The sequence below is a fragment of the Myodes glareolus genome, chromosome 19 (genome assembly GCF_982192425.1).
Source record: "Myodes glareolus chromosome 19, mMyoGla1.1, whole genome shotgun sequence".
NCBI lineage: Eukaryota > Metazoa > Chordata > Mammalia > Rodentia > Cricetidae > Myodes > Myodes glareolus.
In genome coordinates, this window is record NC_142044.1 from 61635769 (window position 1) to 61649746 (window position 13978).

The 13978-nt window shown below is 56.1% G+C and overlaps 1 protein-coding gene across 3 annotated transcripts; it reads left to right on the top strand.

Annotated features, from left to right (window-relative positions):
• Positions 1-620: 620 nt before the first annotated feature.
• Cacnb3 (calcium voltage-gated channel auxiliary subunit beta 3) lies at positions 621-13487 on the top strand. 3 transcript variants are annotated; one of them, XM_085678720.2, is made up of 13 exons: positions 621-641; positions 7843-7965; positions 8152-8274; positions 9238-9353; positions 9571-9635; positions 9842-9861; positions 10050-10130; positions 10282-10340; positions 10662-10771; positions 11000-11151; positions 11400-11495; positions 11599-11748; positions 12231-13487. In XM_085678720.2, the coding sequence occupies exons 1-13, from the start codon at positions 636-638 to the stop codon at positions 12543-12545; spliced, it is 1416 nt and encodes a 471-aa protein (XP_085534846.1). In that variant the 5' UTR covers positions 621-635; the 3' UTR covers positions 12546-13487. The 3 variants fall into 3 exon arrangements, with proteins under 3 accessions (XP_085534846.1, XP_085534845.1, XP_085534844.1); XM_085678719.2 differs by lacking the exon at positions 621-641 and adding an exon at positions 1582-1737; XM_085678718.2 differs by lacking the exon at positions 621-641 and adding an exon at positions 3885-4089.
• The last annotated feature ends 491 nt before the right edge of the window (positions 13488-13978 follow it).

Consider the following 13978-nt stretch of genomic DNA (forward strand, 5'->3'; position numbering starts at 1 on the left):
GGGAGGTGGTGGCCTCGCCAGGCACTTTCCAGGTTAAAGCCAGCCCAAGAGGAACCGCGAATGGAGTGCCCTGAGAATGGGAGCTCTTCCCCCGTAGCTGTCTGGGATGGGCCCAGAGGACAGTCAACTGAGCAGAGAGGGAGATACAGTCTCTGGAGATCCTCAGAGAACAGGAAGGTGGAGGGGAGGGGTCCTGAGCCCCCTCCATCCCAGAAAGTGGGTTTGAAGAAGGGCTGAGAAATGGAGTTTTCCAGCTGATGTTATGGTGAACTTGGAGATCCACCCAGGTCATTAAGGTCTCAGTTTTGTCTCCGTGAAGGGGTTTGCTCCCACCCGCCCCAGGCCCAGGCGCAGCCACTATCTTAAGAATAGGAAGGGTCCAGTATCGAAGGACCAATGAGAGGTTGGTCCGCTTAGAAGGGTGTAGGAAGCAAGCGAATTGGGAATTACACCTTCGCTCCCGCCCTCCCCCGCCCTCCCCCCGCCAGAACTTGGGCTTGTCCGCTTTGACGTGCCCGCCGGAGGGGACGAGAAGGGGTACTGACCCGAGAAGCGGTCCTGCGACTTTGTGCTCTCTGCTGCCCAGACTGAGCTGGGATGCTGCCCGGCTTGCCTGGGCTCCCCCTGAGACCAGGATGGAGGTAAGAGCAGTCTGGGGCTTTGGAGGGGTCACGAGTGTCTCAAAGGAACCCCATAGGGGTGGGGACAGAGTGCAGCTTGGGGTTCTCTCCTGGGGGTTCTGGAGATAGGATGTGGCTCCAGGAGGGGATGTGGCTCCTGGAGAGGGGGAAAGGCTTCAACTGGGTCTAGATACAGGCTGCGCCCTCTGCGCCAGCGCCTCCTGCTGGCAGGAGACAGCACGTGCGGTGGGTGCCGCCACCTGGAGGGCGGGTGCGGACACCCGGGCATCGAACCTAGGGGGCGCTACGAAGCAGCCGCCTCACCTCGCCTTGACCTTCCCTTTGGCGGATCTGAGACCGGTAGCAGCATTAACTGACACAGGAGGCGTCCCTGCTAGGCTGTCTCCCTAAGAATTCTGCAGAAGTCACAGGGTCGGGACCTGGAAAGGGAGGATGGACGTGGCTTCCTCGAATTCTGAGGGGCGTCTTGAGGCTTAGGCAAGCGAACTGAACACCAGCACTCTTCCTTCTCGGGCTGTTACCCGGCTGAGGTGGGGATGCAGTAGGGCCTTTCTTCCTGGGGTGCAGGGCGGATTGAGGGGTGGGATCCGAGCTGGGGCCTGGAGGGAGCCGAACCTCCCCCTTAATGCTCTGGTGCCTTGCCTGTCTTTGAACCTTTCCCGCCCTCTGCTTGCGGTGGCAGAGCTCCACAGACCATGCCCTTTCTGGAAACCCGGTGGAGGGGGAGGGGGAAGCGAGGTGAGGCTAGAAGGGCGGTGAGAGACACCAGATGAATAGAAAAACGGGGTGGTAGAGAGGGAAGACTAAAGTGGGGAGGGACTGGACTGAAAGGCAAGGGAGTGAAAGAAAGATTGAAGGAGGAGGCTAGAAAGGAAGGGGGGGAGGAAAAGGGGTGGAACCAGCAGCTAGGAGAGGGAGCGGGCGACTGGAGCTGGGCGGGCGTGGGGCGAGGCCAGGCGTGCAGACTGGAGCAGTGTGCAGAGCCGCGGCTGGGTCCTGCTCCCGCCTCGGAGCCCCTGGCCCGGGGGAGGGGGAGAGGCCACTAGCCCGGTCTATGTCTTTTTCTGACTCCAGTGCAACCTTCCTGCTGAACGAGGTAACCGCTGGGGCCCCCTCCCCAGAGGGGTGGGAGAAAAGCTCCGGCATTTGGGAGAAACTGCAGCACGAAGAGGGAGGGAAAACAGGAGGCGAGACCTCTGGGGGAGAGAGAAAGGGAAGGTTGGAACTGGCGGCTCCTCCAAAATGTGCAGTCAGGGCTGATGGGGAGCCGGGAAAGGGGCTAGATTGGAAGGAGGGCTGTGCCAAGCTCCCTCTGTGACCCTCTTTGAGTTCCTTGGGGGGAGGGAGCAACCTAATAGCTGGAATGCTAGGGGCCTCCCTCTGGTGTAGAATTCCCAGCTCCTGCCTCAGTTTCCCCACTTGGTGCCTAGGAATTGGGATCTGCCCAGCTTCCTGGCACGCTTTGGGCTTTCCTCCCCAGTCCTGCTGCCGTAGCTAGATTAGCATGGTAACTGAACTAGGTAGGTGTGACTGTAGTGAGAAATGAAGGGGGCACTGGTTAGCAATCAGAGGTACAGGTGGAGGCAGGAAGACCAAGTGCCTGCAGGACCCAGGGGATGCCTGTAGGTATGGAGAACTTGAACCCCTCTCCTGGGGAGGAGGTTGGCATGGCAACGGATCTCTGGGGGGGGCAGACTTAAGACACCAGTTGTCCCAGCTGGGAATGAAGACAACAAGATGTGAGGATGGGGTGCTGCTAATAGCAAATCCACAGCTACCTACAGTCCCAGGACCCTCTACGGGTGGAGAGTCCTAAAATGAGAGGCCAGGAAAGGAGTTTCTAGATAGGAACTATCTCCCAGGAGACTGGAGGGGCTTACTCTTTGATACCTACCTCTCCACCCTCTGGAAGGAGGGGACTAAAGAGACAACGGAAAAGGAAGGCACAGGTGGTGCTTAGGGACACCGAATATAATATTTTACTAACCCCTACACATGCAGGATTCCAGCTGTGAATTTTGGCTGTCGACCCCAGGCTCAGCTGCTGCCCTCAGTAGCAAGGGTTGGAATAAAGTCCTTCTATCAGAAGGAGACAGACTAGGGTGTCATAAGATGAGCCGCCCCCCCCCCCCGTGTCTTTTTCTTGCCAAGGAAACAGGAAGATGAGACATAGGTGAGAAAACAGTTGGCTTGGGTGGTCTTCCTCTCCCATACACACTACCTTCTAATAGATCTCATTAACCCTTGCAAATTGTGGCTTTCTGATTTTCCTGTAGACCAGCAAAGGAAAGGATAGGCAAAGTCCTGGACTGGGATTGAGGAACTAGCAATGGAAAGGAACTGGGCTGAGGGGGCAAGACACCAGGCCTGGCTGATCTCTCCCTTTAGGTTCACCTAAAACAGCCCCTTTCTGCCCGAGTTCCCACGGATGCCGTGGCAATGTCTGTCACAATCCTTGGCAGGGAAGTGAGGAAGAGAATCTCCATCCTGGCTTAAGTTGGATGAAATCTGCCCGTGCAACAGGTGTGGGTGTGGGGAGGCCTAGCCAGACTACCCGAACTTCCCCCTTTCAAGGATCGGTCCTTTGCTGCAGCCACGCACCTGTTTGGGACAGGAGCTGCTTTCATGGCACCGGTCTAGGATCTCCAAACCATTCCTCTTCAGTACCATTGTGGGGTTTGCTTTGGGAGTCTCCTGGACGTGCAGGGAGCCGACACGGCACTATCACCTGAGACCTATCCCCATCCGTTGCCCGCCCCCCTATAGCTCTCCATTTTCCTGTCTTGCGCGTCCTTTCTGCCTCCAGCCCTCCTCTCTCTCCATCCAGCCTCCCCGGCGTCCGCACCCTCTCGATTCTTCGCAGGGGTCGCGTCTTGAAGCAGCGTCTCGCCCCTTCCCCTCCCCCGCGCCAGCCCTTTGTTTCCCGGCGGAGCAGTTCCTGGGTTGCGAGAGTCCCTGTCTCCGCATCTCTCCTCGCCCCGCCTCCTCCCTGCCGGGATCCGCCCCGCCTGCAGCCTCTCCGCCCTCCTTCCCTGTCGCCCCGGCCCCAGAGGTGCCGGGGACCCACCTTCCCGGCTCGCGTGCGCCCGGTTCCGCGGCCCCGGCGGCCCCGCCGCCCGCGCCTTCCCGGGAGGGGGTCAGGTGGGCGGGCACTATTGTTGTGGGAGCCGGCGGCAGATTCCTCAGCCGCGCTGGCGCGCTTGGGGTGGGACCGACTGGGCTGGGGGGTGGGGAGGGGAGCAGTGATCTGAGCTGGGAGCAGCTGGTCTTCGCGGCTCGCTCCCTCCTTCGCGCTCGCGCTCTCCGCCGCCGCCCGCAGGGCTGCGCGGCTCGGTGGCATCTCGGGCGCGGCCCGCCGTCCTCGCCCCCGGCGCCGCTCGCTCCCCCCTCTCCGGATTCCCCCATGTATGACGACTCCTACGTGCCCGGGTTTGAGGACTCGGAGGCGGTGAGTGCCCACGGGGAGGGTGGGGATGGGGGAGTTGGGATGACACCTCTCTCTTCACCCCTTCCCCCAGTTCAGGACTTTGAAAAACGCCTTGACAGCGGGGGGCCGGGTGCGTAAGAGGAGGGGGGGGCCTGTCTAGGAAAGTGGGGATATGGGCTTTCATGGCCAGGTCTCCCAGGTACTCGAGTGTGTGCAGAGGGACACTGTAGGGAGAAGGCTCGAGCAGGTGGCCCCAAAGCTCAGGACATGAAGGCCCTGGCACCGAGGCTTTAGAGGGAAAAACGCAACGTCTGTAGTTCTAAATTCTGGGCTTATGAGGTCTGCACAGAACAGGAGAAGCAGAGCTTCAGGGGAGACACACCGGACCTGTGCCTCAAATTTGGGATCTGGAAGAACATTAGAGAGTCGGGTATCAGCCTCTTGCAGATAGGAATTCTAGAACTTGACGAGGTCTGTTATCCCTCTCTGCCCACCACCCATGCACATGACCTGGACCCCTCACCCTGACTATAGCCCAGTTTCTTCCAAAGGCCACCCACCACACGGGTGGACCCTCAGACTGAGTTCAGTCCACCTTCTCAGCCCCCTGCTGAGGATTCCTGTGAGCTCCTGCTCAGCATGGAGGACCTGGAGGTGAGGCCAGGGGAGCTCAGGGCATGGGGATGGAAAGGAAGCTCTTTGCTCAGAGAACCAGGCAACCAATAAATATTTAATTCTCCTCTTTGCTTTTATCTCCTGACCCACTGAGACAAATCAGCTCATTAGGCAGTGATTCCCGGAGCTCAGAAAGCAGAAAGAATGCCTGGAAAGATGGGACAAGAGTGGGGAGCAGTTTCAGAGCCCCTTGGAGTTGCCAGTCTCCGGGCAAACACTCCACAGGAAGGCCTTCTTGGGAAAGGACCACTATCCCCTGATAGGATTGGGTCAAGTCTCCTGTCTCACGCCCAGGACAGATGAGCGGTGAGGCTCAGGACAGGCACATGCCAGTCGGTTCTGGGACCAGACTCCTTCCGGACCCAGTTTTCCACGGGGCTCTGGGGCTAATTACATTGCAGTGAGAGCAGATAGATGATTTTCAAGGCTCTGGTGGGCACCTCTTTCTAACAGTTGAAGGGACAGCTGGTGTAGCCCAGGGTGCCAAGATGAGCTTGGGAACAGACCTCTCTGAGGCCATGGGGCCTTGGGTGCTCCTTTTTCATCCCTGCTGAGAAGTCAGGCCTGTGGATGCCTTTTGAGGGCAGCCTGCTGACCCTTTGCTCCCTCCTGACCCTCTGTTTCTTGGATCGCTCTCCCCACTTTGCCGCCTCCTGCTAGCTCCTTGCTCTCCCTGAGGCCCCCTCTGAAGCAGTAGGAGGGAGATCAGGCTCTAAATAAATCCACTGGGCTCATCTCCCTCCTCTCCTTCCCCCGTGCCAGGCAAGAGAGGAGCTGCAGCCTGCCCACACACTCGCCAGGCAAGGGGGGCAACCACCAGGGCACTGTGCCAACTCCAGTGACTCCAGAGTGCTGAGACTCTGTCTATTGGGGCATAATGGGATGGGGAAATTAGGCCCTAACGTGTTCTGCCGGGTGTTCCCACCTTGCTATTGCTCCCAGACCAGCACAGACAACCCCCCCGCAAGGACATAGGAATTATGGAAAGTGGCTTCCCACTCAGGACACAACTCATTAAACAATTTAGGGACAGATCTGTCATTCTCACCTAGACAGGGTTAAGAGGTCATCCAGCCTAGATAGCCCAGATACCCAGAGGACTAAATTAGGTAGGCTGAGAGCTAGCAACAGTAGAGGTCAAAGCCACACTTCTCCCGACACCTGCTGGGTACCTAGGAAGTATCTCATACATACACAGTGGGTGGTCATCCTGCCTTGCCCCGGCCTTTCTCACCTGCTGGCTTCTCTCCCCCACCCTACCTCCGCTTTGCAAGCCGTACCCTGCAGCTAGCACTTACGTCCTGGGAGTGAGGTCCCTGGGACTTTTTCTGGGACTCAGCCTTGTTCTGCCTTGGGAGAGTCGGGGAGCAGAAGCCTCCACTTGTGCAGAACAAAAGGCTTTCCCGCTTTGGCGCTGCCTTGAGCCTTTGGTTTACAATAGACACAGCCCCCAGCTCAGACTTCAGGTCTCTGCACTGGCAGGGTTGTAGGTGGTCCTAGCCCGAGGATGCCAGGTGCTGTTCTTCAACCTGGACATTCTGAAACCTCTTTTCCTACACACACCCTTTTACCTTTTCTGTGCCGCTGTCACCTCAGAATTGAGGGAAGAGTCCCTCCAGACAGCTGCAGGCAAGGAGAAACTGAGTCTCAGAAAAGATCGCCCTTTCCCTAATCCAGTTACCTTAACTTTCAGCTGCTTGCCTCAAAGTCTGGCATCTTCTTTATGGTCTTGAAGGTGAACTCTGCAACCCTTCAAATGTACACTCCTTACCCTAAGATCCTACTTGGGCAGGGTTCAAAGACTTCTTATTCACACTACCAAAAGCACCCCATCCCCAAGGTCCTGTATCTCAGCTGGGTTGCCTGGCACCAGCACAGCCTCCCTCCAGGGCCTGCTACCCCTTGGGCCCAGGGGAAGGCGAGGGAGCTGCAGGCCAGGTGGTAGGCGTGATAGCCTCACCTGTACCCAGGGAACTAGCTTTGTATTGCTTTCTCATTCTGTCTTCTTGCTGCTGACACCTGGCCAGTTTCCAGTCCTAGCAGATGTGGGAGGAAAGAAAGTAGTGGGTGGGGAAAGCAAAGGAGAGGTAAAGTCTAAGAGTCTGCGACTTTGGGCCCAATCTTCACACTATAGGACAAGTATTCATTCATTTAACAGTTTTCAAAAGCCGGGCGGCGGTGGCACACTGGCATCTGGGAGGTAGAGGCAGGCAAATATCTGTTTGGTCTGTATAGAAAGTTCTAGGCTAGCCAGTGCTACATAGTGGACCCTGACTCAAATAAGAGCAACAAAAAACTCTGAGAAAGCCTCAGTGATCAAATGGTCACATCCGGATAGGGCTGTGCATGCATGCATGTGTTTTAATTTACTGTGTACATGTGTGTGTAAGCTCACACACGTGCCACTGTGTGATCAGAGGACGACTTTAGAGATGGGTTTTCTGCTTCCACCGTTGGTTCCATGGATTTGGTCATCCTGTTATCCTGTTAAAGCAAGAGAATGCCTTTACTCAATCTTGCCATCCCCTACCCTATCTGGCGGCTGCTTCTGCTTCTTCTTCTTCTTCTTCTTCTTCTTCCTCTCTTCCTCCTCCTCCTCCTCCTCCTTCTTTGGAGGGAGGGTCCCAAATAGAACAGGATGGCTTTTACCTCTGCAACTGAACTTGAACTTCTGATCCTCTACCTCCCAAGTGCTGGAATTATAGGTGTGCACCACCATGCCTAGCCCTGACCAGCATCTCTTGGCTAGCTGTATTCTTGCCAATTGTCTTAAAGGGATAATGGTCAGGTTGCTTCAGGCTAGCATGGATAAGAAGGCCTGGTTTCCTGGATTCGACACCATCTCAAATACATCATATGTAGTATTTTTCCCTTCCTTCTGCTTCAGAGGACATGGTAGAGGGGAGAAAAGAGAGAGAAAAATGATAGGTGTGGGGTCTGATAGGTGTGGGGCAGAGGGGCCCTGATCTTTGCACGCATGGATTGGGCCAGCCTCCCTGTATCCTCAGAGACACTGGGGGCACACAAGAAGCAGTGTAAAGGGTGGGGAAGTAGCATCAAGGTTAGGAGGGGCCTTTTACACAGACTCTCCCGTCCCAGGGTTCAGCCGACTCCTACACCAGCCGCCCCTCTCTGGACTCAGACGTCTCCCTGGAGGAGGACCGGGAGAGTGCCAGGCGAGAAGTGGAGAGCCAGGCTCAGCAGCAGCTGGAGAGAGCCAAGGTATACCTGCCGGCCGGGGGCCAGGCTAGGTGCAAACCTGTGCAGGATCTCAGGTCCCCAGGGTCACGTCAGGGTGTGGAAAAGTGTGTGTTGGCGGGCAAGAGGCTTCTCATCTGGGGCCTCTGCCTGCCTTCCCCCAAGAGATGTTCTGGTCTCTCTCATTGCCCTGGTGATCAAATTTCCCAGCACAAACCTGTGGCATTTGCTGTGAGGACCAATGTCAGCTACTGTGGGGTGCTGGATGAGGAGTGCCCAGTCCAGGGCTCTGGAGTCAACTTCGAGGCCAAAGATTTTCTGCACATTAAAGAGGTAATCAACCTTATTCTCCCCCGAAGCCTACTCTACCCTACTCTAGCACTTAATTTTCCTGTTGCTGTCCCAGGCCCTAGTGCCTCTTCAGTTCTAGATCTAAAATAAGTCCTCAGCTCCTCCAGTTTGATCTGTGTGTGCACACCTGTGTACCCCTCCCTCATACATGGACCTGACTCCTCCATTTCATCTCTGTGTGTGTGCACACCTGTGTACCCCTCACACACAGACCTGACTCCTCCATTTCATCTCTGCACACCTGTGTACCCCTCACACACAGACCTGACTCCTCCAGTTTCATCTGTGTGTGTGCACACCTGTGTACCCCTCACACACAGACCTGACTCCTCCAGTTTCATCTGTGTGTGTGCACACCTATGTACCCCTCACACACAGACCTGACTCCCAGTTTCATTGTGTGCACACCTGTGTGCCCCTCACACACAGACCTGATTCCAAAGGTCCCCACCATTCTCAGACCTGGCTTGGTCCTCAGTTCTGTGTCTAAGGGAGAAGTAAGAGTAACTAACCAGTCTCTTGTGACATCTGCGATGCTACAGGGCTTGTGGCGTGAACCTGGCCGCACTCTCCTGTGATGCCATCATACTCTCCTTGGCCCTTCTTCTGCCTTCCTTACACCAGCTTCCCAGAGTCTTTCCTGGCTCCAAAGCCTGGGCCAGTGCCTCTCACAGCTCCTCCCCACTCTCATCCCCCCCCCAGAAGCCTCTCACAGGTCCTCCCCACTCTCATCCCCCCCCCAGAAGCCTCTCACAGGTCCTCCCCACTCTCATCCCCCCCAGAAGCCTCTCACAGCTCCTCCCCACTCTCATCCCCCCCCAGTGCCTCTCACAGCTCCTCCCCACTCTCATCCCCCCCAGAAGCCTCTCACAGGTCCTCCCCACTCTCATCCCCCCCCAGAAGCCTCTCACAGCTCCTCCCCACTCTCATCCCCCCCCCCTCCAGAAGTACAGCAACGACTGGTGGATCGGGAGGCTAGTGAAAGAGGGCGGAGACATCGCCTTCATCCCCAGCCCCCAACGCCTGGAGAGCATCCGGCTCAAACAGGAACAGAAAGCCAGGTGAGAACAGTGCTGAGACTGACTCTAAACACACACCCCCAAACACATACACCTGACCCACAGAACACAGCTGCACGTTTATACCATGCAAGTCCACACTCCATACATGCTTAACTGTCATAAGGGTAGTTAATTATTAAAACATTAAATAATGTCTGGAACCGACGGACACATTCAACCCCCCCTCTTTTTGTTTTCCCACCCCCATCTCTGTCAGGAGATCTGGGAACCCTTCCAGCCTGAGTGACATTGGCAACCGACGCTCTCCTCCTCCATCTCTAGGTAGCCTTCCCTCAGCTCACTCATTTGGGTGAATGGGCAGATGAGACAGTGGAAGGGGGTTCTCCTCAGTGAGCTTCATGGGAAGGGGTTGGCGGAGGGATTGCAAAAGCAGGAGAACCCCCTTTTCTCCCCTGGGGAAGGGACTACCACGTCCCCAGGCCCTTCTCCCTTCACCAACTTTAATCTTTTATTTCCTTTCCCAAAAGCCAAGCAGAAGCAGAAGCAGGTGAGTCAGAAAGGGACCTGGGCTGGGGTCTGGGGGTCGTTGTGGATTTTGGTTCTGGTCAAGTCACTGCTGGCATCTGCAGAACAGAGGGGAGGGAACCCAGAGCTCTTGACTCTGCCCCCAGAGCAATCAGGCGTAAAGTGGGTACTAAGGCCAAGATTTTGTCTGACCTCCGGGCCATTCTGCAGGCGGAACATGTTCCCCCATACGATGTGGTGCCCTCCATGCGGCCTGTGGTGCTGGTGGGACCCTCTCTGAAAGGTTACGAGGTGAGGAAATGTCCAACCAGGTCACGGGAAGGATTCAAGGACAGTGGGGATGGTCTGTGTGGAGAGTGTGGGTCTGTGTGGAGGGCGTGAACTCTTAGAGACACTGCCTGCCTCCTGGAACCTTCTGTCAGTACCACATCCTCTCCTCCAGGTCACGGACATGATGCAGAAGGCTCTCTTCGACTTCCTAAAACACAGGTTTGATGGCAGGTAGGTTGCCCTGGCCTGGAATGGAATGAGGAACTAGTTTCTTCCCAAGGAGAATTAGAGCTGGGTAAAGAAAGACTTGGGGGGGAGGGGTGCTGGAGAGATGGCTCAGAGGTTAAGAGCACTGACTGCTCTTCCAGAGGTCCTGAGTCAATTCCCAGCACCCACATGGTGGCTCACAGCCATCTGTAATGAGATCTGGTGCCCTCTTCTGGCCAGCAAGCATACAGACAGAACACTGTATACATAATAATAATAAAAAAATAAATAAGTTTTTTTAAAAAAAGACTTGGGTTTGAAGGCCGCTGTGACCCTCCACACCAGGATCTCTATCACGAGGGTCACAGCTGACCTCTCACTGGCAAAGCGGTCTGTGCTCAACAACCCTGGCAAGAGGACCATCATTGAGCGCTCCTCGGCCCGATCCAGCATTGGTGAGCACTCCTTTGTTCTGCTTCTCTGCCTATTTGATGCTCTCAGGACTTTTGTGTTGTTTTGTTTTGGCCTATGCCCCACCCCCTGCCCCAGGTCTGCCCTCATTTGCCCAGTCCCTTGCCTGCCCAGGCTGTCAGTCAGGTCCTTCCTGCTCACCACACAGCAGCCCTCAAAGCCCTGGATTAAACAGTGGGCAGAGCCCCTGGTGAGCTGCTCCCCTTCCTTAGCTGAAGTGCAGAGTGAGATTGAGCGCATATTCGAGCTGGCCAAATCCCTGCAGCTAGTCGTGTTGGATGCTGATACCATCAACCACCCAGCACAGCTAGCCAAGACCTCATTGGCTCCCATCATCGTCTTTGTCAAAGTATCCTCACCGAAGGTAAGTGAAACTGGGGTGATTGGGGTCCCACAGGAGATGTTCCCTAGAATATAGTGCACCTCTGCTTGGGCCCTGCCTGGAGTGACCGGTTGGTTCCTTTCCTTGCCACCCCTTACCACCACACAGAGGCATCCTCACCTGGTACTCTAATGCCCTATGACAAGTTGGGAATGTGCCTAGATCCTTCCAGGCCCAGCTCTGACTAGAGCCCGAGAGACTCTCGGCCGACCTCTGCCCTTCTACTTCAGGTTCTCCAGCGACTCATCCGCTCCCGGGGGAAGTCGCAGATGAAGCACCTGACTGTACAGATGATGGCATATGACAAGCTGGTTCAGTGCCCACCAGTGAGTGCTTGGGTTAGCTGCAGCCACACCCTATTCCAGGGTGCAGAAGCTCTGGGACTGCTGTTGAGGAGCCAACCTCGTCGTGTGCTTTCTTTCTCTCCAGGAGTCATTCGATGTGATTCTGGATGAGAACCAGCTGGAAGATGCCTGCGAACACCTGGCTGAATACCTAGAGGTTTACTGGCGCGCTACCCACCATCCAGCGCCTGGCCCTGGACTCCTGGGTCCTCCTAGTGCCATCCCTGGACTCCAGGTAACCATTTCCAGTGGGCTTACACAGTCCAAAGCAAAGCTCCTGCCCTGCCCAAGGGGTTGCCTTGGTCTGCAGGTGAAGCCAGGGATGGCAGAACTGTCAGCCCTGCTTCAGCTTGCTCTACAGACAAGCTGTATATACCTCGGGCGTATAGGTCAAGGAGCTTCCTGGCTGAAGAGCACAGTGAATGAGTAACCAGAGATGGGCCTTCCAGGGTCAATGGAAACATTCTCTCCACACCTTTCTCCCAGTCACTTTTTAAGGGAGAGCCTGAATTTGCAGGAGCCCAAACTCCAGCTTTCTATGTCTGGTCCAGAAGAATGCCCCAGCTTACTTCTTCCTCGCACTATTTAAAAACAAAACAAAACAAAACCTGGGAACTGAGAATAGAGGGGGAAGAACCCCACCTCCCTGCCAGAGTTCTAGGAGAAGCAAAGGCCAGGTCTGCTTCATCTTACTTAGAGCTGTTGTGTGGCCCCCAGAACCAGCAGCTGCTGGGGGAGCGTGGTGAGGAGCATTCGCCCCTGGAGCGGGACAGCTTGATGCCCTCAGATGAGGCCAGCGAGAGCTCCCGCCAGGCCTGGACCGGATCTTCACAGCGCAGCTCCCGCCATCTGGAGGAGGACTATGCAGACGCCTATCAGGACCTGTACCAGCCTCATCGCCAACACACCTCGGGGCTTCCCAGTGCTAATGGGCATGACCCCCAAGACCGGCTCCTAGCCCAGGACTCGGAGCACGACCACAATGACCGGAACTGGCAACGTAACCGGCCTTGGCCTAAGGACAGCTACTGATCACCACCTGCCCTACCCTGGCAGGCACAGGCACAGCGGCTGGGGTGCCCACCTCAGGCAGGTTGGAGTTAGACTGGCATTAGGCTGCCACTAGGTTCAGCTCCCACAACCCCCTGCCCAGCCCCTGGTCCAGGGCTGACTGTGGTCCCAAGGTTCTGGGAGAAGCAAGGGGCCCCCTCACCTCCTGGGCACAGTGACCCCGTAGGCTCTCATCCCAGGTACTAGCTGTGTTCTGTATCCTTGGCACCTCCCTCACCCGCACAAGCTGCCGCAGTGGGCAGTGATCTCAGGCCAGGATCACTTAGCAGGGGACACCCGACCAGAATGGATGCCCCCTAATAACGAGGGTGGGAGCGTGGGCAGTACAGCGTGAGTCCTGACAAGAGACTCAGTTGTGCTCTGGGGTCTAAGGGCCTCTACTCTCCTCACTGCCACACATCAGGAACGAAACAATCAGAGCTCAACACGGTAGCACTTCTGTACATCAGCGGGGGTGGGCGAGTACACCTAAGACAGGAGCAGTGCAGGTGAGGCTAGACAGACTCACAACGGAAGCTCTGGTAGACAAAGGCCCTCCTCTCCAAACCAGGAAGCTTAGCATCTGGCAAGCCTAGGGAACTGGAGCACAGTGAAGCCAGAAGCTTGGACTGCGGGGGAGGGAGGAACAGCTTCCGGCCCCCTTGCGTTTCTCATTCTTTTGCCCTTGCATCTGTCATTTCTGTTCTTTCCCTCCATGCCTCCTGCAAGACCAGGCTCCCTGACTCATAGCTGCCGCTTGTTAAGTTAGGGTTAGATGAGGACACTAGGACACAGTGGACAGCCCCCAGAGGCTGTCCACCTGGCTACCCTTGCCTTATGGCTCTAGTGTGTGACCTACAGAGCATGCTCCATTCAGAACCTGCTCCACCTCATTGTCATCTCCAATAAACACCATGCACAGTCCCTCAGGTGTCTCTGGTGTGTTGACTCATATGGTTCTATATTACTGTGTGGCCTAAGTCTGAAAAGTCTATCCTGGCCCCTTTCTCCCCAAGGATTCCTGAGTGGGAAGGGAAAACAGCAACTGCAAGAGGCACTGTATGTGTGGGCACAACACACCCCAGGTCCAATGTCTGGAGGGAGATGGTTGGCAGTGCAGAAGGGACTTGCTCTGAGAAGTGAGGAAGCATCACGGACACAGCTTCCTACTGCTGTAACTTGAATTCACATGCTTGCCTACCTTCGAGGGGCTAAGGAGAGCATGTGCCTCAAGAGGAGAGGGACCTGTGGTCCTCGTCAGACCTAACTCCAGTGCTGACTCTTACCAGGAACAGGGGAAGCCAGATCAGGCACGTGGTGGCTGAAGTAGAGTCCAGCTGCTTCCTTTCTCATCCTGCGCAAAGCCCCAACTTACACAGAGAAGAAACAGTGCAATCCTGCTGCCATGCTCTCCC

Excerpts from the sequence above, each read along its gene's own strand:
- Cacnb3 (XM_085678718.2), top strand. The coding sequence starts at position 4,045 with ATGTATGACGACTCCTACGTGCCCGGGTTTGAGGACTCGGAGGCG. Across the intron at positions 10,772-10,999 it reads CTCGGCCCGATCCAGCATTG|CTGAAGTGCAGAGTGAGATT; the intron begins GTGAGCACTCCT and ends CCCCTTCCTTAG. Across the intron at positions 11,152-11,399 it reads TCAAAGTATCCTCACCGAAG|GTTCTCCAGCGACTCATCCG; the intron begins GTAAGTGAAACT and ends CTTCTACTTCAG.